The following is a 25973-nucleotide window of genomic DNA, read 5'->3' as shown; positions in this document are numbered from 1 at the left end:
CTTGTCCACCCTAGGGGATGTCTCCCAGTGTAACCTATCCGTTGGCGGGAAAGGGTACGCCATTAGTAACCGCTTAGAAATCACTAGTTTTTTATCTGGGGAACACCACGCTTCCTCACACAATTCATTTAACTCGTCAGATGGGGGAAAAGTCACTGGCTGCTTTTTCTCCCCAAACATAATACCCTTTTTTGTGGTAACCGGGTTAATGTCAGAAATGTGCAACACATTTTTCATTGCCGTAATCATGCATCGGATGGCCCTTGTAGATTGTACATTTGTCTCATCCTCGTCGACACTGGAGTCAGACTCTGTGTCGACATCTGTGTCTGCCATCTGAGGTAGCGGGCGTTTTTGAGCCCCTGATGGCTTCTGAGACGCTTGGGCAGGCGCGGGCTGAGATGCCGGCTGTCCCAAAGCTGTTACGTCATCGAACCTCTTATGTAAGGAGTTGACACTGTCGGTTAATACCTTCCACATATCCATCCACTCTGGTGTCGGCCCCGCAGGGGGCGACATCACACTTATCGGCACCTGCTCCGCCTCCACGTAAGCGTCCTCAGCAAACATGTCGACACAGCCGTACCGACACACCGCACACACACACTGGGAATGCTCTGACTGAGGACAGGACCCCACAAAGTCCTTTGGGGAGACAGAGAGAGAGTATGCCAGCACACACCAGAGCGCTATATAACAGAGGGATTTACACTATTACAAAGTGAATTTCCCCCAATAGCTGCTTATAATCACACTTTTGCGCCTAAATTTATGTGCCCCCCCTCTCTTTTTTACCCTTTCCGTAGTGTATACTGCAGGGGAGAGCCTGGGGAGCTTCCTTCCAGCGGAGCTGTGAAGAGAAAATGGCGCTGGCTGTGCTGAGGAAGATAGCCCCGCCCCTTCAGCGGCGGGCTTCTCCCGCTTTTTTAATAATATATATGGCGGGGGATTAGGCACATATACAGTTTAGAACTGTATTATGTGCAGTTTGCCAAGTAAGGTATACTAATTGCAGCCCAGGGCGCCCCCCCCCCAGCGCCCTGCACCCACCAGTGACCGGAGCGTGTGGTGTGCTATGGGAGCAATGGCGCACAGCTGCAGTGCTGTGCGCTACCTTATTGAAGACCGGAGTCTTCAGCCGCCGATTTTCTCAGGAATCTTCTGTCTTCTGGCTCTGCAAGGGGGACGGCGGCGCGGCTCCGGGAACGGACGATCGAGGTCGGGCCCTGTGTTCGATCCCTCTGGAGCTAATGGTGTCCAGTAGCCTTAGAAGCACAAGCTAGCTGCAAGCAGGTAGGTTTGCTTCTCTCCCCTAAGTCCCACGTAGCAGTGAGTCTGTTGCCAGCAGATCTCACTGAAAATAAAAAACCTAACAAATACTTTCTTTTTTGTGAACTCAGGAGAGCCCACAAAGTGCATCCAGCTCTGGCCGGGCACAGATTCTAACTGAGGTCTGGAGGAGGGGCATAGAGGGAGGAGCCAGTGCACACCAGATGTAGTACCTAATCTTTCTTTAAAGAGTGCCCAGTCTCCTGCGGAGCCCGTCTATTCCCCATGGTCCTTACGGAGTACCCAGCATCCACTAGGACGTCAGAGAAAATAGGTTTCTACAACTCGGTCAAAAATCATGGGTTGACCTTGAAATTGTCACTCTGGCGGGATTTCCAGCCAGAGACTCGCTCTGGCTCCTGAGCACTGTACGCCCACTATCTAAACATTGCCTTCCATCTATCATAGATGCTCTTAAAGTATAGAATAGTCACGCTTTTTAACAAGTTGATTGGGGACCCCCTTCTAGAAACCTCTCTCTTGAGGCGCTAGGTCACTTTAATACCTCACCTGAGCCTTGATATTTGGATATCAAAAGGTTGGGGTGTCCTTCAGGATCTCCTTCAAGGGAATGTCCTGTTATCGTTCCTGTATCTTCAGACGACATATGGCCCACCCATTACCACACAGTATCAATACATTTAAACTGCTCTTTGGTTGAGGGCCATGCCTAAATTGCCCAAAGCCATTTCCTTACCACCCCCTCAATTCATAAACAAACTGACACCCACAGTTACTCTTGGGGTGATATTTCCTTTTGATACCAGCATATCCAGATCATACCTTCTGATATAACTGTAACTCAATAGCACTGGGTAACAGATTTTCATTGTACTTTTACACCAATGCAGTGGAAAAGCATATACACTAATAGTTCCATAGATCCAGATGTACTAACCATACTGAGATGCATTTTAAATTACACTAGTTAAACTTTCTAAAATGTGGTCATCAGGCTCCAAATACTGTTGGCGTCAATGTGTAATGGAAGGTACACTGCTACATGTTCTTTGCAACTGTCCTTTCCTCCGCCAATTTTGAGTTGAAGTTTTTGATCTATTGTCTAAAGCACAGGTTCTCCAACTCGGTCCTCAGGACCCCACACAGTGCATGTTTTGCAGGTAACCCAGCAGGTGCACAGGTGTAATAATCACTCACTGACACATTTTAAAAGGTCCACAGCTGTATTAATTATTTCACTTGTGATTCTGTGAGGAGACCTGCAAAACATGCACTGTGTGGAGTAATGAGGACCGAGTTTGCAGACCTATGGTCTAAAGCACAGGTTCTCAAACTCGGTCCTCAGGACCCCACACGGTGCATGTTTTGCAGGTCTTCTCACAGAATCACAAGTGACATAATTAGCTCCACCTGCGGTCCTTTTAAAATATGTCAGTGAGTAATTAATACACCTGTGCACTTGCTGGGTTACCTGCAAAACATGCACCGCGTGGGGTCCCGAGGACCGAGTTTGGGAACCACTGGTCTAAAGTAATTAAAGTGGTTGTTACCCCGGATGCGGCTCTCGCTCCCCTGCATTGGTGTCCTCCCTCTTTTCCCAATACTGAACACTATCTGACATGACACATCTTGCTAGCAGCTAGAGCCACATTAGCACAACTATGGAAATCTTCTACTACCCCCACTCACTAAAATTCTGTATAATTTTGAAATGGAAACGTTCGGGCTCCACATTCCATGAAGCCTGCCTCTTTGGTAATGAAATGGCTTTCCTGGTACCTATACACTACTGAAGGTGACGGAGCTAGAATTGACACTTAACTCTTCTGTAGCTTCTACCATAAATTCCCCAATTAAGCAATACTGGGATGTATGCTCTGGGTCTTCTAGCCTTCTATGTGTTTTGCCTTATATCATGTGCTTTTATGCATTCACGATTTTATGTCATATGTTTACGGCTGATTATTATATAATGCTGGCTGGAGCTTATATTGTGTTACTTGTTACTCTTCCCCTTTTCATTTCTGTACCCACTTCCCCTTTTTTTTTCTCTCGTTTATGAAAAATTCCCTAATAAAAACCACAACTCAACCTGAAAAGTATTTATGTCCTTTCCATTTCATTACCACAAATACAGCCAGTGGCTAAGCATTTAACAAAACAGGAAAAAAAGACTACAAAGAATCTCATCAAATTCAAATTAAAAGCGAAATAAAGACTGTAATAGGCCCTACACACTGGGCGACATGAGTGAAAGATATGAACGATCTCGTTCATTAATGAACGAGATACCATTCATATCTTTCAGTGTGGAGGCACCAGCGATGAACGATGCGCGGCCCCGCACTCATACATCGCTGGTGCCCCTCGCTTGTGCATGCAGGCCAATATGGACGAACTCGTCCAGATTGGCCTGCACAGCTATGGAGCCGGGTGACGGGGGGAGTAAAGAAACTTCACTACCCCCATCATTCATTTGTCGGAATGGATCCGACCTGGGCTATTCAATGACATCTCAAGACGACTTTTAAAAAAGGGGGGGGGGGGGGGGGGGAGATGGGGGAGAGCCGCGGGCTCTCCATTCGACTTTTTTTTTTAAACTATATAGCCGCTGCTGTAGCGCTGCTCTCCCCGTCTACCTGCGGCTCTCTCCCCCCCCCCCCCCGTCTCTCTGCCTCTCCCGTCCCTCCTCTCCCAGTCCCTGCATCACAGCCGCTGCTAACGGCAGCGTCCACCCGGCTCCAGCAAGCGAGGTCTCGCTTGCTGGAGCCAGGTGGACGCTGCTGTCAGCGGCGGCTGTGACATCCCCAGCGCTGCTCACCCCATCTCAGTTCGACTTTTTTTAAAGTCGAATTGAGATGGTCGAAAAGGGGGCCCTGTCTGTTTTGGCCCCATTTTAGACACAAGCACGTGGATCGGCAGCTATACCGCCGATCCATGTACTTTTCGACAAGTCGAATTCCTCGACTTGTCGAAAAATTTGGGGTTTGATTGAATAGGTCAGAACCCCTTCCGACCTAAAAAAGTCAAAAACTGCCTTCTTTTCGACAGACGGCAGCTTTCAACTTCAATTGAATATACCCCTATATATCTACAGTAAAAACCTAAGCAGACAGTCAATAGGTCACCCCAAATGGTCATCATGCAAAAGGTCCACAAGGTCAAAAAGTCAACACACATAAGGTCGACATAAGATTTTTTTATATTTTATTCCACATTATTTCAACTTTTTTATCATTTACCATCCACGTGGACTACGACTGGGATTAGAAACCTGTGCCAAGTGCAGAGGAAGCAGAGCCCGTGAGGGTACACATTTCCAGTAATTTGGCTAAGATATGGTGAAAATAAGATTTTACTTACCGGTAAATCTATTTCTCGTAGTCCGTAGAGGATGCTGGGGACTCCGTAAGGACCATGGGGATAGACGGGCTCCGCAGGAGACATGGGCACTTTAAGGAAGAATTTAGTTCCTGGTGTGCACTGGCTCCTCCCTCTATGCCCCTCCTCCAGACCTCAGTTAGAGAAACTGTGCCCAGAGGAGATGGACAGTACGAGGAAAGGATTTTGTTAATCCAAGGGCAAAATTCATACCAGCCACACCAATCACACCGTATAACTTGTGATAACTACCCAGTTAACAGTATGAAAACAACATATCATCAGTTCAAGACCGATGCAACTATAACGTAACCCTTATTGAAGCAATAACTATATACAAGTATTGCAGAAGAAGTCCGCACTTGGGACGGGCGCCCAGCATCCTCTACGGACTACGAGAAATAGATTTACCGATAAGTAAAATCTTATTTTCTCTAACGTCCTAGAGGATGCTGGGGACTCCGTAAGGACCATAGGGATTATACCAAAGCTCCCAAACGGGCGGGAGAGTGCGGATGACTCTGCAGCACCGATTGAGCAAACAAGAGGTCCTCCTCAGCCAGGGTATCAAACTTGTAGAACTTAGCAAAAGTGTTTGAACCTGACCAAGTAGCAGCTCGGCACAACTGTAATGCCGAGACCCCTCGGGCAGCCGCCCAAGAAGAGCCCACCTTCCTAGTGGAATGGGCCCTAACCGATTTAGGCAACGGCAATCCAGCTGTAGAATGAGCCTGCTGAATGGTGTTACAAATCCAGCGAGCAATAGTCTGCTTTGAAGCAGGAGCGCCAAGCCTGTTGGCAGCATACAGGACAAACAGTGATTCTGTTTTTCTGACTCTAGCAGTTCTGGCTACGTAAATCTTCAAAGCCCTGACCACCTCCAGGGACTTGGAGTCCTCCAAGTCACGCGTAGCCACAGGCACCACAATAGGCTGGTTCATATGAAAGGATGATACCACCTTAGGCAGGAATTGAGGACGTGTCCTCAACTCCGCTCTATCGACATGGAAAACCAGATAGGGGCTTTTATGAAACAAAGCCGCAATTCCGACACTTGCCTACCCGAAGCCAAGGCTAATATCATGACCACCTTCCAAGTGAGATATTTTAACTCTACCGTTTTAGGTGGTTCAAACCAGTGTGACTTAAGGAAACTTAACACCACGTTAAGGTCCCAGGGCTCCACCAGAGGTACAAAAGGAGGTTGAAAATGCAGCACTCCCTTCACAAAAGTCTGAACTTCTGGGAGAGAATCCAATTCTTTTTGAAAGAAAATGGATAGGGCCAAAATCTGAACCTTAATGGAGCCTAAGTTTTAGGCCCAAATTCACTCCAGTTTGTAGGAAGTGAAGGAAATGGCCCAGATGGAATTCTTCCGTTGGAGTATTCCTGGCCTCACACCAAGAAACATATTTTCGCCATATACGGTGATAATGTTTAGATGTCACGTCCTTCCTAGCCTTTATCAGCGTAGGAATGACCTCATCCGGAATGCCTTTTTCCGCTAGGATCCGGCGTTCAACCGCCATGCCGTCAAACGCAGCAGCGGTAAGTCTTGGAACAGACATGGGCCCTGTTGCAACAGGTCCTGCCTTAGAGGAAGAGGCCACGGATCCTCTGTAAGCATTTCCTGCAGATCCGGATACCAGATCCTTCGTGGCCAAACTGGAACAATGAGGATTGTTCTCACTCCTCCTTTTTCTTATTATTCTCAACCCTTGGGTATGAGAGGAAGAGGAGGAAATACATAGACTGACTGGAACGCCCACTGTGTCACTAGGGCGTTTACCGCTACTGCCTGAGGGTCTCTTGACCAGGCGCAATAACTCTGCAGCTTTTTGTTGAGGTGGGACGCCATCATGTCTATCTGTGGCAGTCCCCACCGAACTGCAATCTGTGCGAAGACTTCCTGATGAAGTCTCCACTCTCCAGGACGTATGTCTGGTGAGGAAGTCTGCTTCCCAGTTGTTTACTTCCGGAATGAACACTGTTGACAGTGCTCCTACATGATTCTCCGCCCATCGAAGAATTCTGGTGGCTTCCGCCATCGCCACTCTGCTCCTTGTGCCGCCTTGGCGGTTTACATGAGCTACTGCGGTGACGTTGTCTGACTGGATCAGAACCGGTTGGTCGCGAAGAAAGGTCTCCGCTTGACGTAGGGCGTTATATATGGGCCTTAGTTCCAATATGTGGATGTGAAGACAAGTCTCTTGACTTGACCAAAAGACTTTTGAATTTTCTTCCCTGTGTGACTGTTCCCCAGCCTCGGAGGCTCGCGTCCGTGGTCACCAGGATCCAGTCCTGAATGCCGAATCTGAGGCCCTCTATAAGGTAAGCACTCTGCAGCCACCACAGGAAAGATACCCTGGCCCTGGGGGATAGGGTGATCAACTGATGAATCTGTAGATGTGACCCGGACCACTTGTCCAGTAGGTCCCATTTGAAGTCCTCGCATGGAACCTGCCTAAGGGAATGTTTTTCCCAGGACTCGAGTGCAGTGATGCACCGACACCTGTCTTGGTTTCAATAGGTCCCTGACTAGAGTCATGAGTTCCTGGGCCTTCTCTATCTGAAGGTAAAACCATTTCAGTTCTGTATCCAGAATCAAACCCAAGAAGGGCAAACGAGTTATAGGAACCAACAGTGACCTCGGGAAATTGAGAATCCAGCCGTGTTGCGGTGACACCTTCAGCGAAAGTGACACGCTGTTGAACAACTGCTCTTTTGATCTCGCCCTTATTAGGAGATCGTCCAAGTATGGGATAACTGTGACTCCTTGCTTGCGTAGGAGCACCATTATTTCCGCCAATTACCATGAAATTGGTAATGACAATCCTGTACCGCAAGTGTCAGGTACGCCTGATGGGGTAAATAAATGGGAACATGAAGGTATGCAGCCTTTATGTCTAGATACACCACCAAATCCCCCCCTTCCAGGCTGGCGATGATCGCTCTGGGCGATTCCACTTTAAATTTGAACCTTTTCCCGTATAGGTTCAGAGATTTTAATTTTAAAATAGGTCTGACCGAACCGTACGGTTTCGGGACTACAGCCAAGGTTGAGTCATATCGCCTTCCTTGTTGCAGGAGGTGAACCTTGAGCACCACCTGTTGGTGATACAATGTGTGAATCGTATTTAATATTATCTCCCTTTCTGGGGGAGAAGCCGGTAGGTCCGAAAAGGAAAAACCGGCGAGGAGGCACCTTTCGAATTCCAGCTTGTAACCCTGAGAAACAATTTTTATTGCCCCAGGATCCACCTGTGAGTGAACTCCGATGTGGCTGAAGAGTCGAAGACGTGCTCCCACTGGGACGGACTCCCTTAGCGGAGCTCCAGCGTCATGCGGTGGATGTAGTAGAGGCCGGGGAGCACTTCTGTTCCTGGGAACTAGCTCTGCCCTGTGCCCTTACCTCTGGTAAGAAAGGACGCTCCTCGTACTTTCTTGTTATTCTGCGACCGAAAGGACTGCATTTGATAATGTCGTGCTTTCTTAGGCTGTGAGGGAATATAAGGCAAAAGATCAGAATTACCAGCTGTAGCTGTGGAGACCAGGTCCGAGAGCCCTTCTCCACACAATTCCTCAGCCTTGTAAGGTACCTTCCATATGCCTCTTTTAGTCGGCATCACCTGTCCATTGCATGTTCCACAGGACACGTCTAGCAGAAATCGACATAGCGTTGACTCTAGAACACCGTAGACTAATGTCTCTTTGGGCATGTTTTATATATATATATATATATATATATACACACATACATATACTAGGGTCAATAACATGGCATCCTTATCTAGGGTTTCAGTCTCCGCTGATAAGGTATCTGTCCACGCTGCTACAGCGCTATAAACCCATGCCGACACAATCGCCGGTCTGAGTAGTGTACCAGAATGTGTGTAAATGGACTTCAAAGTACTTTTACTGCATGCTATCTGCAGGATCCCTGAGGATAGCTGTTAAGTCAGCGCTACCTTTTGGGTAAACGTGACAAAGCTTTGTCCACCCTAGGGGAAGATTCCCATCGATCCTGGCCTTAGTAGGGAAAGGATACTCCCTGAGAATTCTTTGTGGGAATCTGCAGTCTCTTGTCTGGAAATTCTCGCTCTTTTTCTTCATGACAGGAGGGAAATTTACCTCAGCTTTCTTCCCCTTAAACATGTGTACCCTTGTGTCAGGGACAGATGAGTCATCAGTGATATGCAAAACATCTTTTATTACAATAATCATATATTGAATACTTTTCTGCCAGTTTTGGCTGTAACTTTGCATTATCGTAGTCGACACTGGAGTCAGACTCCGTGTCGATATCAGTGTCTATTATTTTGGATAGTGAGCGTTGTGAGACTCTGAAGGTCTCTGCGACCTAGGGACAGACATGTGTAGATTCACTGTCTGTTCTCAATCTTTTGTGCAATAAATTTACCTTAGCACTTAATTTCACATATCCAATCAGGTGTCGGCGTTGTCGACGGAGACACCACTCACACACACATTTGCTCCATCTCCTCCTTAGGAGAGCCTTTTACCTCACACATGTCGACACACACGTACCGACACACCATACACTCAGGGAATGCTCATCTGAAGACAATTCCCCCACAAGGCCCTTTGGAGAGACAGAGAGAGAGTATGCCAGCACACACCCCAGCGCTATATGACCCAGGAAAAAACACAGCAATTTAATGTTTACCCAGTAGCGCTGTTATTTTCTGCGCCAAATTATGTGCCCCCCTCTTCTTTAAAACCCTCTCTTCTACCGTGGTATAAGCAGGGGAGAGACCGGGGAGCTTCCTCTCAGCGGTGCTGTGGAGAAAAAACATGGCGCTGGTGAATGCTGAGGGAGAAGCCCCGCCCCCTCGACGGTGGGTTTCTGTCCCGCTAACAGTGTAAAATTGGCGGGGGCTCCTGCATACATACAGTGTCCAGCTGTATATATGCTCCTTTTGCCAAATAAGAGGTATATATTGCTGCCCAGGGCGCCGCCCCCCCCCACCCCCCTGCACCCTTACAGTGACCGGAGTATGTGAGGTGTGTGGGAGCAATGGCGCACAGCTGCAGTGCTGTGCGTTACCTCAGTGAAGATCATGAAGTCTTCTGCCGCCTGTGAAGTCTTCTTTTCTTCTCATACTCACCCGGCTTCTATCTTCCGGCTCTGCGAGGGGGGCGGCGGCGCGGCTCTGGGACGGACGGCGAGGGAGAGATCCTGCGTACCAATCCCTCTGGAGCTAATGGTGTTCAGTAGCCTAAGAAGCAGGACCTAACTTCAGAGAGTAGGGCTGCTTCTATCCCCTCAGTCCCTCGATGCAGGGAGTCTGTTGCCAGCAGAGCTCCCTGAAAATAAAAAACCTAACAAAATACTTTCTATCAGCAAACTCTGGAGAGCTCACTGAAAAGCACCCAGCTCCTCTGGGCACAGTATCAAACTGAGGTCTGGAGGAGGGGCATAGAGAGAGGAGCCAGTGCACACCAGGAACTAAATTCTTTCTTAAAGTGCCCATGTCTCCTGCGGAGCCTGTCTATTCCCATGGTCCTTACGGAGTCTCCAGCATCCTCTAGGACGTTAGAGAAACATACAAAATGACAAAAAAACTAAAACATTTTCATGTTGCCTTTTTGACCCTGTCGACCTTTTCTACTGTCTACCTATTACATGTCGACCTTTTTACCATACACACATTTTCACCCTGTCAACCATTTTGGTTCAACCTATTCACAGTCTATCTGTTTACTGTAGCTCTACTGAACCACACCCCTTTGCTGCGTGTTGTAGCAACTATTAAAAAATGTTACAAAAATACACATTTGTTTTCAGTGAGCAGCTTTCTGAAATGAAATTAGGACTACGTTTTTTGCCATCTCTTTTTTTCTACTTAAACCTATAGGATCAAGAGGTCAGAGCACATCAATGATGAATTGAGAAAAGGAAATTCTGACAAATATGTATGGATTAATACCAAATCACATACTGTATTTGAAGGCATAAACAAAAGATCACAGCTGGTAAACAGGTGGTCACATGACTTACCCTAAGGTCCCTAACTCTCCCCAGTCCTTAAGACCCGTACACACTGGCCGATATATCGGCCGTTCTCTTGAACGGCCGATATATCGCGGGTCCGTCGGCCAGTGTGTACGGCCGATAAGTCTGTGAACTCCGTTGTTCACAGACGTATCGCGTCGGCCTCGCAGCACAGCCGACGGCCAATATATCTACCGATATATTGCCGCGTCGCTGTGTGTACACGGCGGTCGGCCGACCGCCCATACACATGCTGCGGCGGCCGGCGGTGATGGCAGCTGAACTGGGCGGGCGTGTGTACACGCCCGCCCAGTTCATGACGTCAGTCCCCGACGGTTCGGGCAGTGTGTATGCACAGCACACTGCCCGATCCGTCCACAGATATATCTGCAGATCAATTGATCTGCAGATATATCTTTCCAGTGTGTACCCACCTTAACCCTAACAGTGGCCCAGATACTTACCTTCAGCATCACGACTCCTAACTGCATCCCTATAGAGAGGTCTGCAGTCTTAAACTGGCCATACACTAGGACTATATTGTGTCCGAATGTATGATTTTGACACGTTGTTCGATGCATCGCAGGCACATCGCGCATGTTTTGGGTACGATTACGATGCAATGCACGGTTCGGCGGATCAAATGTCTCATCCTCTGACAATACATGCACCCCATATTATCCGTCGTAATCGTATGCACATCATACCATGTTTAATGCACATATGATGCATTGTTCGATGGAACATTCAATCAGTGCCATTTTTAGAGGCATTTTTTTTTAAGGTGATTATGTGCTTTTTGTGAGGCATACGACCGCCCGACAGATCGTTTGTTTCATTGTATGTACATTGTGTGTCCAAAAAAAACCAAATCGTGTGTCCAGAGCTCCCAGGGGAATTGAAAGGAAATTGTGAAAGGAATCGGATCTGATGCTGGTTGTCTTAGTGTATAGCCAGCATTACACCAGAGGGTAGCTACTGCCACAAGGGCAGGTTTCATAAGTCAACGCATTGCCAAGCAGATCAACTATGCAGATGTAGGGACAATTCTAAGATAGTTGAACTTTAAATGACAAACCACCACAGTATGTTGGCAAGTTTAAAATGCTACTTTTATTTTTACTAGAGATGGAAGTACAACAGTTTACTGCAGGTGGGTAGCTGTGTCTGCCTTCCGGGATATCCATAATGCTGGTCAATAAGCATGCTACATCCTGCACAGAACTGATCAATGCTAGTGAGCTAGGAATTCAATCTTTATACTTGCTGTTTTACACAGGTGAATAGGAAATGTAAACCCTGAGATAAACAGACAAACACAAAATCTGCCATGTGCAGCCTAAAGAGAATGAGGTCAGGAACAGAACTTAATAAAACCTAGGACTTGCCACATTTTGTTACTCCCCATCTCGCATTCTGTATGAAATTAAGAAACCTACTAGCATTTTAGTCCTATCATTTGCGAGGTGTCTAGCTTTTGTGTCCAGTGCTGCAGGGTTTGTTTTTTTCCTGTTTGTCTTCACTGACCTTCCCATCGCTGCCCCCTGTCTGTGTCCCTCATGTTCTCCTTCCTATTTGTGTCTCTCTGTCTTTCATCTCTGTCACACCCCTTCTCTCTCATTTCAGTGCTTCTCCCCTTCTCTATCTGTGCCTCAGTGTATCCTCTCCCTCTGTTGGAAATTGGGGGTTAAGTAGTAAGGATATGTCTCTGGTGGGGGACGCAAGCAGGGTGTTGATGGTTTCTGGAGCCGACAGGTCTCTTTCCCCACCTTATCATCTGTCCCCTCCCCACATCTATCTGTCAATCTAATTTTTGCCCCTCCTTTCCCCCATCCCAGTCAACAAAGGGGAGGGAAGGTGGAGCACCAGATGCACACAGTACTCAGGGGACAGTCCAGTGACTCCATACAGCGCTGACTGCCACTGGGGGAGAAGAGAGGCTTTGTCTGGAAGTCTGTCAGCCAGTGAGAGCTGGGAGGGGGAGGCGCCTTCCACCAGCAACTGTGCTACAGACACATGATGATTATGTAATGGTATCATGTAATATTTTTTCTGTTGTTTAAAACCATACCACATAAGAAACAAACGTATCTTTTAAAGGGGTGTGGTATGGAAGGTAGATAGTAACTAGGTCGACCACTATTGGTCGACAGTAACCAGGTCGACAGGTCAAAAGGTCAACATGAGTTTTTTATGGGTTTTTTGTGTCTTTTTCTTCGTAGAGTGACCGAGAACCCCAATTAGTGCACCGTGCCTCGCTGCGCTCGGCATAGGTTACCGTTCCCAATTGTAGTCCACGTGGATCGTTAAGTATGAAAAGGTTCAAAAAAAGAAAAAAATCTCGAAAAACTCATGTCGACATTTTGACATGTCGACCTAGGAGCTTGTCGACCTAGTTACTGTCGACCAATAGTGGTCGACCTAGATAGTGTTGACCTAGAGACCGGATCCCCTTTTAAAGTATACTTTTGAAAGAACCAAATTCACACTTTAAATGAAAACATGAACACAAAAGTGGCCAAAAAAGATGTTGTGGTTGTAAAAAACAAAGCACAGCATGCTGCACCCCCAACCCCAATCAAATCTACAGTTGGATCATGGACCAGACCCAGCGTATGAAGCAACAGATATAGAGCAAACAGGATTTTAATCACCTACCGGTAAATCCTTTTCTGTTAGTCCATAAGGGATATTGGGGAATCTAGTACGATGGGTATAGACGGGGTCCATAGGAGCCGATGCACTTTAAATTTCTTCAACTGAGTGTGCTGGCTCCTCCCCTCTATGCCCCCACCCACAGGCAGTTATAGGTAAAAACGTGCCCGAAGGAGAAAGGACGTATATGAGAGAAGGAATATGATAAAGGGTGGTGAGATTTACATACCAGCACACCACAAACATATAACAACCAGCAACGGGTGGTAACAACAACAGCAACAGCTGAACAGGTAACCACATAACAAGACCCTGCAGAAAAGTCAACGCACTGAGGCGGGCGCCCAATATCCCTTATGGACTACGAGAAAAGGATTTACCAGTAGGTAATTAAAATCCTATTTTCTCTAGCATCCATAAGGGATATTGAGGAATCTAGTATGATGTGGACGTCCCAAAGCTTCCAGAACGGGCGGGAACGTGCGGAGACTGCTGCAGCACCGCCTGCCCAAACTGGGTATCCTCTTTGGCCAGGTTATCTAATTTGTAGAACATCACAAAGGTGTTCTTCCCCGACCAGGTAGCAGCTCGACAGAGATGCAAGGCCGAGACTCCACGGGCAGAACTGGATGGAACCACAATAGGTTGATTCAGGGGAAACGCGGAGATAACCTTCGGCAGGAACTGCTGTCTAGTACGGAGCTCCACTCTGTCCTCGTAAAAGATCAAGTACGGACTTTTACATGATAAGGCCCCCAATTCTGAGACACGTCGAGCAGAAGCCAGGGCCAGTAACATCACCGTCTTCCACGTGAGGTACTTGGCTTCTACCGTCATCAGAGGTTCAAACCAGGAAAACTGAAGAAATTCCAACACTACATCCAGATCCCAGGGTGCCGTAGGCGGCACAAAAGGAGGCTGGACGTGGAGTACCCCTTGCAAGAATGTCTGAACTTCTGGCAACACTGACAACTTCTTCTGGAAGAAAATGGAGAGGGCTGAAATCTGGACCTTAATGGAACTCAGACGTAAGCCCTTATCCACACCAGCCTGCAGGAAACGTAAGTAACGTCCCAAGTGAAACTCAGCAGGTGGATACGATATGATGGTAGTGTTTTGACGTTACAGGCTTCCTGGCCCGAACCATGGTAGCAATAACCTTTTTGGAAAGGCCCTTGTGAGCTAGGATGTTCCGCTCAACCTCCATGCCTTCAAACGAAGTTGCCGTAAGTCCGGGTAGACGAAAGGTCCTGGTTGAAGAAGATCTCTTCTTAGAGGTAGAGGCCAAGGGTCTTCGACAGACATGACCGGAAGATCCGCGTACCACGCCCTCCGTGGCCAATCCGGGGCAATTAGAATTGCCTGGACTCCCAGATTTCTGAAGCGCTTGAGCACCCTGGTGAGTAACGGAATCGGAGGAAACAGGCACACCAGCCAGTAAGGCCAAGGCAAAGTCAGTGAACTTGTTGAGACTAGAAGCCATCATATCGATTTGCGGGCAGCCCCACCGGTTGATGAACTGCTGGAACACCTGCTGGTGGAGTCCCCACTCCCCGAGGTGGAGATCGTGACGACTGAGGAAGTCTGCTTCCCAGCTGTCCACACCCGTAATGAAGATTACTCTTGCATTTCTTTCCGTCCAGAGGAGTATATTTGACACCTCTTGCATGCAGGCTCTGCTCTCCTTGTCGATTGACATACGCCACTACTGTGGCGTTGTCCAACTGTACCTGGATCGCGTGATCCTTGAGCAGAGGACAGGCCTGGAGCAAAGCATTGTAGATCGCCCAAAGTTCCAGAATGTTGCTCAGAAGGAGGCTTTCGCGGGCTGACCACCTGCCCTGGAACTGCGCCCCTTTGGCGACAGCTCCCCAACCTCGTAGACTCGCATCTGTCGGGAGGAGGGTCCAATCCTGAATTCCAAAACTCTGGCCCTCCAGTAGATTGGAGGACTGCAGCGATCATAGGAGGGAAATCCTGGCCTGTGGTGAAAGCTGTATCATTCAGTGCATCTGAAGATGTGAACCGGACCATTTGCTCAGGAGATCCAGCTGAAAAGTTCTGGCATGGAACCTGCCATATTTGATCGCCTCGAAGGAGGCGACCATCTTCTCCAACAATCTTATGCAAAATTGGATGGACACTCAATCAGGTCGGAGTACCATGCGGACCATCTCCTGAAGTGTTCTCACCTTGTCCTCTGGTAGGAACACCTTCTGGGCCACAGTATTCATTCAACATCCCCAGGAACAGAAGCCGCTGAGTCGGCTCCAGGTGGGACTTCTGTAAGTTGAGGATCCACCCATGGCGTGACAGAAGTTGGATAGTGCGGTCGATATGGAGCAACGAAAGCTCCCTGGATTTTGCTTTGATCAGAAGGTCGTCCAGGTAAGGATCAATGTTGACTCCCTGGACCCGGAGCTGGAACATCATCTCCGCCATCACCTTTGTGAACATCCTCGGAGCTGTGTACAGACCGAAGGGCAGTGCCTGGAGTTGGAAGTGATTGTCCATCAGTGCAAACCGCAGGTACGCCTGATGAGGCAGCCAAATTGGAATATGGAGGTAGGCATCCTTGATATCAAAGGAGACCATGAATTCCTGTTATTCCAGGTCCGCAACCACTGCTCGCAGGGATTCCATTTTGAACTAGAACACCTTCAAGTAAGGATTCAAGGATTTTAGATTCAAAATGGGTCTTACCAAACTGTCCGGTTTCGGCACCGCAAACGGGTTTGAGCAAAACCCTTTGCCGCGTTGCGGTATTGGTACTGGAACAATGACGTGGGACTGGACCAACTTTAGGATGGCCTGTTGCAGCGTAACTTGTATATCCTCCAAACCTGGTAAGCTTGATTTGAAAAATCGTTGGGGAGGAGTACTGTCGAACTACTGCTTGTAGCCCTGAGAAACGAGATCTCTGATCCAAGTATCCTGGCAGGAAGCCTCCCAGATGCGGCTGGAGTGACGCAGTCGAGCTCCCACCTCGAGATCCCCTCGGGGTGGGTGGGCACAGTCATGCTGAGACCTTAGCGGAGGCAGAACTGGTGGTCTGTTCCTGAGAGCTGGTGCTTGCAGGCTTTCTGGACTTACCTCTGGTGACTCTAGTTGCATTGGAGACACCTCTGGCCTTAAATCGAAACCTATGAGACTGAAAGGACTGGACAGATGGCCCCGGGTAGGAGCGTCTCGCCGGCGGGGCCCCAGAGGGGAGAAACGTGGATTTCCCAGCCGTAACTTTGGAAATCCAGGTATCCAATTCAACCCCAAAGAGTCATTCCCCAGAAAAAAGAGGGATTCCACACTACGTTTGGATTCTGCGTCCGCAATCCACTGACGCAACCACAAGGCCCTGCAGGCCGACACTGCCATGGCAGAAGTCCTAGCATTAATGTTCCCCATATCCTTGAGCGAATCACAGAGAACACGTGTAGTGTCCTGAATGTGTTTTAGGAGGGTCGCCATAGTGACCAAGGGCATATCCCCCAAGAGGCCCCCCTGAATTTGAGTGGCCCAGGAATGAATGGCATGGGTCATCCAGCAACCTGCAATGACCGGCCTTTGCGATACACCTGCTGCCATGTAAATAGGATTTTAATTACCTACCCGTAAATCCTTTTCTCGTAGTTCGTAGAGGATGCTGGGGTCCACATTAGTACCATGGGGTATAGACGGGTCCACTAGGAGCCACTGGCACTTTAAGAGTTTGAGAGTGTGGGCTGGCCCCTCCCTCTATGCCCCTCCTACTAGACTCAGTCTAGAAACTGTGCTCGAGGAGATGGGACAACTTCGAGAGAAGGATTTTACACAGACAGTGGCGAGATTCACACCAGTTCACACAAGGCACACCAAGCTAACTATCTTGAAACTTCAGCACCGGCTGATCAATATTACTAACCAAGTAACAAAACAATACTTAACCAAGAACTAAGCAGTACTGAACTAAGTAACCACTGCAGGATCACGAAGTGCTGGGCGGGCGCCTAGCATCCTCTACGGACTACGAGAAAAGGATTTACCGATAGGTAATTAAAATCCTATTTTCTCTTACGTCCTAGAGGATGCTGGGGTCCGCATTAGTACCATGGGGATGGACCAAAGCTCCCAGAAAGGGAGGGAGAGCGCGGAGGCCCCTGCAGAACTGACTGACCAGACTTAAGGTTCTCAGAGGTCAAAGTATCGAACTTGTAGAACTTAGCGAACGTGTTCGACCCTGACCAAGTAGCCGCTCGGCAAAGATGTAAAGCCAAGACACCCCGGGCAGCCGCCCAGGAAGAACCCACCTTGTGAGTAGAGTGGGCCTTAACAGATGTAGGACATGGCAATCCTGCCGTAGAATACGCATGCTGGATAGTGAACCTGATCAAGCGAGAGATCGTCTGCTTAGAAGCAGGACACCCAAGTTTCTTGGGATCATACAGGACAAACAGAGAGTCCGATTTTCTGTAACGAGCAGTCCTCTTCACATAGATTTTCAGAGCTCTTACAACATCCAAGGACTTTGATGAAATTGAGGAGTCAGTAGCAACTGGCACCACAATAGATAGGTTGTGTCGGCTTTTCATATAAACCATCGGAAGGAACTGCTGACGTGTCCGGAGCTCAGCTCTATCTTCATGGAAGGTCAAGTAGGGTCTCTTACAAGATAAAGCCCACAACTACGGCACACGTCTAGCAGAAGCTAAGGCCAACAAAGTGACAGCCTTCCACGTGAGAAACTTGACCCCAACCACCGGTAGAGGCTCGAACCAATCCGATTGAAGGAATTGTAACACCACGTTAAGATCCCAGGGTGCTGTAGGCGGCACAAAGGGAGGCTGGATGTGAAGAACCCCTTTCAGAAATGTCTGAACTTCCGGGAGGGAAGCCAACTGTTTCTGGAAGAAAATGGATAGGGCCGAAATCTGGACCTTTACGGATCCCAATCTCAGGCCAATACCCACACCTGCTTGCAGGAAGATGAGAAACCATCCCATTTGAAACTGCACCATAGGAAACTTCTTGGATTCACACCAAGATACATATTTTTTCCAACTACGATGGTAATGTTTAGACATTACTCCTTTCCTAGCCTGTATCAGGGTAGGAATAACCTTGTTCGGAATGCCCTTCCGAGCTAATATCTGGCGTTCAACCTCCATGGCGTCAAACGTAGCCGCAGTAAGTCTTTATAAGCGACCGGGCCCCTGCTGCAGAAGGTCCTCCCGAAGAGGGAGAGGCCTCGGCTCTTCTAGCAGTAGATTCAGAAGATACGCGTACCAAGCCCTTCTGGGCTAGTCTGGAGCAATGAGGATTGCCTGAACTTTTGTTCTCCTTATGAGCTTTAGAACTCTTGGAATGAGTGGAAGTGGAGGAAACACGTACATCGACTGGAACACCCACGGAGTCACTAGGGCGTCCACCGCCACGGCTTGTGGGTGCCTCGACCTGGAACAATACCGCTGAAGCCTCTTGTTGAGACAAGAGACCATCATGTCTATTTGAGGTACACCCAAAAGAACTGTCACCTCCATGAACACCTCCGGATGGAGTCCCCACTCTCCTGGATGGAGATCGTGTCTGCTGAGGAAGTCCGCTTCCCAGTTGTCTACTCCCGGAAAGAAGATTGCTGACAATGCCAATGCGTGTTTTTCTGCCCAGAGGATGATTCTTGTTACCTCTGACATTGCAGCTCTGCTCTTCATTCCGCACAGTCGGTTTATGTAAGCCACTGTCGTTACATTGTCCGACTGCACTTGAATGGCTCAATTTCGCAGAAGATGAGCCGCTTGGAGAAGACAGTTGTGGACGGCTCTTAGTTCCAGAATGTTTATAGGTAGGCCGGCTTCCAGACTTGACCACCGTCCCTGGAAGGTCTCCCTTGAGTGACTGCGCCCCAACCCCGGAGAATTGCATCCGTGGTTAGAAGGATCCAGTCCTGAATCCCGAACCTGCGGCCCTCCAGAAGGTGAGCTAATCGTATCCACCAGAGGAGTGAAATCCTGGCCTTTGGCGACAGATTAATTCTCTGGTGCATGTGCAGATGAGATCCCGACCATTTTTCCAGGAGATCCAGTTGGAAGGGTCTAGCATGAAACCTCCCGTACTGCAGAACCTCGTAAGAGGCCATTATCTTCCCCAGAAGTCGAATGCACTGATGAACAGACACCCGGGTTGGCTTCAGGACATCCCGGACCATTGCTTGTATCACCAACGCTTTTTCCTCCGGGAGAAACACCCTCTGCACTTCCATGTTGAGGATCATTCCCAGAAAGGACAACCTCCTGGTTGGCTCCAAATGTGATTTTGGAAGATTCAGGATCCAACCGTGCTCCCTGAGTAGGTGGGTCGTGAGAACAATGGACTGTAACAGCTTCTCCTTGGACAATGCTTTTATCAGCAGATCGTCCAGATATACGGAATTATGTTCACCCCTTGTCTGCGGAGGAGAACCATTATCTCCGCCATCACCTTGGTAAATACCCTCGGTACTGTGGACAGGCCGAATGGCAGGGCCTGGAATTGAAAATGATTGTCTAACAGTGCAAATCGGAGAAAAGCTTGATGTGGCCAAATCGGAATGTGGAGGTACGCATCCTTGATATCCAGGGATACCAGGAATTCCCCCATCTTCCAGACCTGATTATCACTGTATGTTGGCTTATCACTTTACCATGCTCCACGAATATGCAGCGTGTCACTATAACATTCTATCAAGTTGTCTATAGATTATCACAACCTCTGAGACTTTCCTTGTAGCATCACTTTCTTTTTCCCCATCGTAATACAGCACAATTATGAAATAATTATACCTGTAGCATATTTCTCATTTGTGAGCACTGTAATATACCATAAACCAGTTACTCATGATTCCAGAACTATGGGGTTCGTCCATGCCCTTTTATGTCCTCACTTCATTCCAACAAATACGCAGTCATACTGTAGTTGTTACAAAATAAACTTGATCATGCGAACCCACGTCTATTTTTTCCCTTCTCCTACTACTGTTTAACAGTCCAGCAACACATTATATTTAATGACAGGTATATGGCTTCCCCAGTACCTTAGTCCTTCCCAATATTATCCTTTCACCGCTAATAAACTATGGTGTAAAACAAGGGATCTGGTCTCTAGGTTGTCAGTAACTAGGTCGACAGGGTTTCTAGGTCGACAGGGTCTTTAGGCCGACATGAGTTTTTCACACTCAACGATCCACGCGGACTACGATTGGGAACAGAAACCTTCGCCAAGCGCAGCGATAGCGGAGCAAGGCACCTTGCCCGTAGCATGGGGAGCGATGTGAGCCATACGAGGGGACACTGTGCACTAATTGGAGTTCCCGGTCACTGTACGGAGAAAACAACACCCCAAAAAATAAACTTGTGTCGACCTTTTGACCTGTCGACCTACATCATGTCGACCTAAAGACCCTGTCGATCTAGCATCTCTGTCGACCTATAGTGGTCGACCTAAACATTGTCGACCTACTTACCATCGACTTTACATACCACACCCGTAAAACAACACAAGTTCTGAGTGGCCTATGTTAGTAAATGGCGGAATTAGCTGTGAATCACTGCATAGATCACTGTTATTTATGGGTTACCTTAACATCCATGGTCATGCAGGCAAATGGCATGCTGTGGATGCTGGCTCTGAAACTCACCAATTGCTAGGGCCCAGTACACCTCTGACTCACCACAAGCAATGCTCGAGTAAACTTGAGATCCAGGGACCTGTAGCAGTATCCGAAATGGAGCAACTCGGGCACTGGAATCCAGTACAGCATCGAGGGCACCCACCAGACGACCTGATTGAAGAACAAGCAAAGGTAGTCACATGGAATAGTCACATAGGAATCACATGCAGAGATCTGGGATATCTTCCAAATGACTGATATGCAACAAGACATCGCTAGTGTAGAATTCTCAAAGTAATTTTAAAGAGCTGCAGTACACTCCAAAATTATCTTTTCTGCAGATTATGGACTGTGAGAGAATTATTAGAAGTCAAAACACTTTTCAGCTTTGGCAAATACACAGTGATCTAACAACAAAGCTACTGCTGTTAGTTGTAAGTGGGATTACTAAACATTATCACTGTGGATGACACAAACAAATGAGACAACATGGTACAATAGATTGAGATGCCACCAAATATTGGGGAAGATGTATTAAGCCTGGAGAGGTGATAAAGCAATGATAAGTGCAAGGTGATAACGTACCAGCCAATCAGCTCCTGTCGATTTACATATTGGAGCCGATTGGCTGGTGCATTATCACCTTGCACTTATCACTGCTTTATCCATGCTCCAGGCTTACTACATCTGCCCCAATGCATACTTGCCTACCTGACCCTCTCCATGAGGGAGAAAATGCTCTGTTCCTGGAATTTCCTGGTAATGTATGATTGCCATCACCTGTGGTGAGCTAGTTAATTGATAAGAAAGGTGTTTCACCACAGGTGATGGCAATCATACATTACCAGGAAAGTCCAGGAACAGAGCATTTTCTCCCTCATGGAGAGGGTCAGGTAGGCAAGTATGTCCCAATGTTCTGAGGATCAAGCAGCTACCCAGAGATCTGCAGTGTCATTTTAAAACCTGTTACAGTATCATAATGTCAACCAGCTACCAAATTCTCTGGGGGCATTGGGTGAGTGAAATAAAAAAGTTACATCAGTGCCAGCATGATTACCAGTGCATGTCAACAATTGCAGATATACAAGCACCACTATGCCCTCACATCCAGGGCCCACTGGGACCTATAGAGCAACAGGAAAAATAAGATTTTACTTACCGATAAATCTATTTCTCGTAGTCCGTAGTGGATGCTGGGACTCCGTAAGGACCATGGGGAATAGCGGCTCCGCAGGAGACAGGGCACAAGAATAAAAGCTTTAGGATCAGGTGGTGTGCACTGGCTCCTCCCCCTATGACCCTCCTCCAAGCCTCAGTTAGGATACTGTGCCCGGACGAGCGTACAGAATAAGGAAGGATATTGAATCCCGGGTAAGACTCATACCAGCCACACCAATCACACCGTACAACTTGTGATCTGAACCCAGTTAACAGTATGATAAAACGAAAAGGAGCCTCTGAAAATATGGCTCACAACAATAATAACCCGAATTTTTGTAACAATAACTATATACAAGTATTGCAGACAATCCGCACTTGGGATGGGCGCCCAGCATCCACTACGGACTACGAGAAATAGATTTATCGGTAAGTAAAATCTTATTTTCTCTGACGTCCTAGTGGATGCTGGGACTCCGTAAGGACCATGGGGATTATACCAAAGCTCCCAAACGGGCGGGAGAGTGCGGATGACTCTGCAGCACCGAATGAGAGAACTCCAGGTCCTCCTCAGCCAGGGTATCAAATTTGTAGAATTTTGCAAACGTGTTTGCCCCTGACCAAGTAGCTGCTCGGCAAAGTTGTAAAGCCGAGACCCCTCGGGCAGCCGCCCAAGATGAACCCACTTTCCTTGTGGAATGGGCTTTTACCGATTTTGGCTGTGGCAGGCCCGCCACAGAATGTGCAAGCTGAATTGTACTACAAATCCAACGAGCAATCGTCTGCTTAGAAGCAGGAGCACCCAGCTTGTTGGGTGCATACAGGATAAACAGCGAGTCAGATTTTCTGACTCCAGCCGTCCTGGAAACATATATTTTCAGGGCCCTGACAACGTCAAGCAACTTGGAGTCCTCCAAGTCCCTAGTAGCCGCAGGTACCACAATAGGTTGGTTCATGTGAAATGCAGAAACCACCTTAGGTAGAAATTGAGGACGAGTCCTCAATTCTGCCCTGTCAGAATGAAAAATTAAGTAAGGACTTTTATATGATAAAGCCGCCAATTCTGACACACGCCTGGCTGAAGCCAGGGCTAACAGCATCGTCACCTTCCATGTGAGATATTTGAAGTCCACAGTGGTGAGTGGTTCAAACCAATGTGACTTTAGAAACCTCAACACAACATTGAGATCCCAAGGTGCCACTGGAGGCACAAAAGGAGGCTGTATATGCAGTACCCCTTTTACAAATGTCTGAACTTCAGGCATTGAAGCCAGTTCTTTCTGGAAGAAAATCGACAGGGCCGAAATTTGAACCTTAATGGACCCTAATTTTAGGCCCATAGATAGTCCTGTTTGCAGGAAATGGAGGAAACGACCCAGTTGAAATTCCTCTGTAGGGGCCTTCTTGGCCTCACACCACGCAACATATTTTCGCCAAATGCGGTGATAATGTTTTGTGGTTACGTCCTTCCTGGCCTTGACCAGGGTAGGGATGACTTCATCTGGAATGCCTTTTTCCCTCAGGATCCGGCGTTCAACCGCCATGCCGTCAAACGCAGCCGCGGTAAGTCTTGGAACAGACAAGGCCCCTGCTGGAGCAGGTCCTTTCTCAGAGGTAGAGGCCACGGTTCGTCCGTGAGCATCTCTTGAAGTTCCGGGTACCAAGTCCTTCTTGGCCAATCCGGAGCCACGAGTATAGTTCTTACTCCTCTCCTTCTTATGATTCTCAGTACCTTTGGTATGAGAGGCAGAGGAGGGAACACATACACTGACTGGTACACCCACGGCGTTACCAGGGCGTCCACCGCTATTGCCTGAGGGTCCCTTGACCTGGCGCAATATCTGTCTAGTTTTTTGTTTAGACGGGACGCCATCATGTCCACCTTTGGTTCTTCCTAACGGTTTACTATCAGGTGGAAGACTTCTGGGTGAAGTCCCTACTCTCCCGGGTAGAGGTCGTGTCTGCTGAGGAAGTCTGCTTCCCAGTTGTCCACTCCCGGAATGAACACTGCTGACAGTGCTATCACATGATTTTCCGCCCAGCGAAGAATCCTTGCAGCTTCTGCCATTGCCCTCCTGCTTCTCGTGCCGCCCTGTCTGTTTACGTGGGCGACTGACGTGATGTTGTCCGATTGGATCAATACCGCCTGACCCTGAAGCAGGGGTTTCGCTTGACTTAGGGCATTGTAAATGGCCCTTAGTTCCAGAATGTTTATATGAAGAGATGCTTCCATGCTTGACCACAAGCCCTGGAAATTTCTTCCCTGTGTGACTGCTCCCCAGCCTCTCAGGCTTGCATCCGTGGTCACCAGGATCCAATCCTGAATGCCAAATCTGCGGCCCTCTAGTAGATGAGCACTCTGCAGCCACCACAGAAGAGACACCCTTGTCCTTGGCGACAGGGTTATCCGCTGATGCATCTGAAGATGCGATCCGGACCATTTGTCCAGCAGATCCCACTGAAAAGTTCTTGCATGGAATCTTCCGAATGGAATCGCTTCGTAAGAAGCCACCATTTTTCCCAGGACCCTCGTGCACTGATGCACTGACACCTGGCCTGGTTTTAGGAGGTTCCTGACTAGCTCGGATAACTCCCTGGCCTTCTCCTCCGGGAGAAACACCTTTTTCTGCACTGTGTCCAGAATCATTCCTAGGAACAGTAGACGTGTCGTAGGAATCAGCTGCGATTTTGGAATATTTAGGATCCACCCGTGCTGACGTAACACTACCTGAGATAGTGCTACTCCGACTTCTAACTGTTCCCTGGACCTTGCCCTTATCAGGAGATCGTCCAAGTAAGGGATAATTAAGATGCCTTTTCTTCGAAGAAGAATCATCATTTCGGCCATTACCTTGGTAAAGACCCGAGGTGCCGTGGACAACCCAAACGGCAGCGTCTGAAACTGATAATGACAGTTTTGTACTACAAACCTGAGGTACCCTTGGTGAGACGGGTAGATTGGGACGTGGAGATAAGCATCCTTGATGTCCAGAGACACCATATAGTCCCCTTCTTCCAGGTTTGCTATCACCGCTCTGAGTGATTCCATCTTGAATTTGAACCTCTTTATGTAAGTGTTCAAGGATTTCAGATTTAAAATTGGTCTCACCGAGCCGTCCGGCTTCGGTACCACAAACAGCGTGGAATAATACCCCTTTCCCTGTTGTAGGAGGGGTACCTTGATTATCACCTGCTGGGAATACAGCTTGTGAATGGCTTCCAAAACTGCCTCCCTGTCGGAGGGAGACTTTGGTAGAGCAGACTTCAGGAACCGGCGAGGGGGAAACGCCTCGAATTCCAGTTTGTACCCCTGCGATACTACCTGTAGAATCCAGGGGTCCACTTGCGAGTGAGCCCACTGCGCGTTGAAATTCTTGAGACGGGCCCCCACCATGTCTGAGTCTGCTTGTAAAGCCCCAGCGTCATGCTGAAGACTTGGCAGAAGCAGGGGAGGGCTTCTGCTCCTGGGAAGCGGCTGCATGGTGCAGTCTTTTTCCCCTTCCTCTGCCCCGGGGCAGGAAGGAATGGCCTTTAGCTCGCTTGTACTTAAGGGAACGAAAGGACTGAGTTTGAAAAGACGGTGTCTTTTTCTGCTGATGTGAAGTGACCTGGGGTAAAAAGGTGGATTTTCCAGCCGTTGCCGTGGCCACCAGGTCCGATAGACCAGCCCCAAATAACTCCTCCCCTTTATACGGCAATATTTCCATATGTCGTTTTGAATCCGCATCGCCTGACCACTGTCGCGTCCATAACGCTCTTCTGGCAGAAATGGACATAGCACTTACTCTTGATGTCAGGGTGCAGATATCCCTCTGTGCATCACGCATATATAGTAATGCATCCTTCAAATGCTCT

General features: G+C 48.2%; 1 protein-coding gene across 5 annotated transcripts in view; it reads right to left on the bottom strand.

The window, feature by feature from the left end:
- Positions 1 to 25973, bottom strand: part of TBC1D8 (TBC1 domain family member 8) — a 289606-nt gene that overhangs the window by 202839 nt on the left and 60794 nt on the right. For 3 of the 5 annotated variants that reach the window (XM_063953447.1, XM_063953449.1, XM_063953448.1), the window contains exon 3: positions 20988 to 21131. The exons of 1 other annotated variant lie outside the window; for it this stretch is intronic. In XM_063953447.1, coding sequence (XP_063809517.1) covers positions 20988 to 21131 — 144 coding nt within the window. The remainder of the gene's footprint in view (positions 1 to 20987; positions 21132 to 25973) is intronic. One more of the 5 variants, XM_063953450.1, reaches the window with a different exon arrangement.

The sequence above is a fragment of the Pseudophryne corroboree genome, chromosome 2, assembly GCF_028390025.1.
Source record: "Pseudophryne corroboree isolate aPseCor3 chromosome 2, aPseCor3.hap2, whole genome shotgun sequence".
In the NCBI taxonomy this organism is placed as follows: Eukaryota; Metazoa; Chordata; class Amphibia; order Anura; family Myobatrachidae; genus Pseudophryne; species Pseudophryne corroboree.
This window is presented reverse-complemented; position numbering and strand designations above follow the sequence as displayed.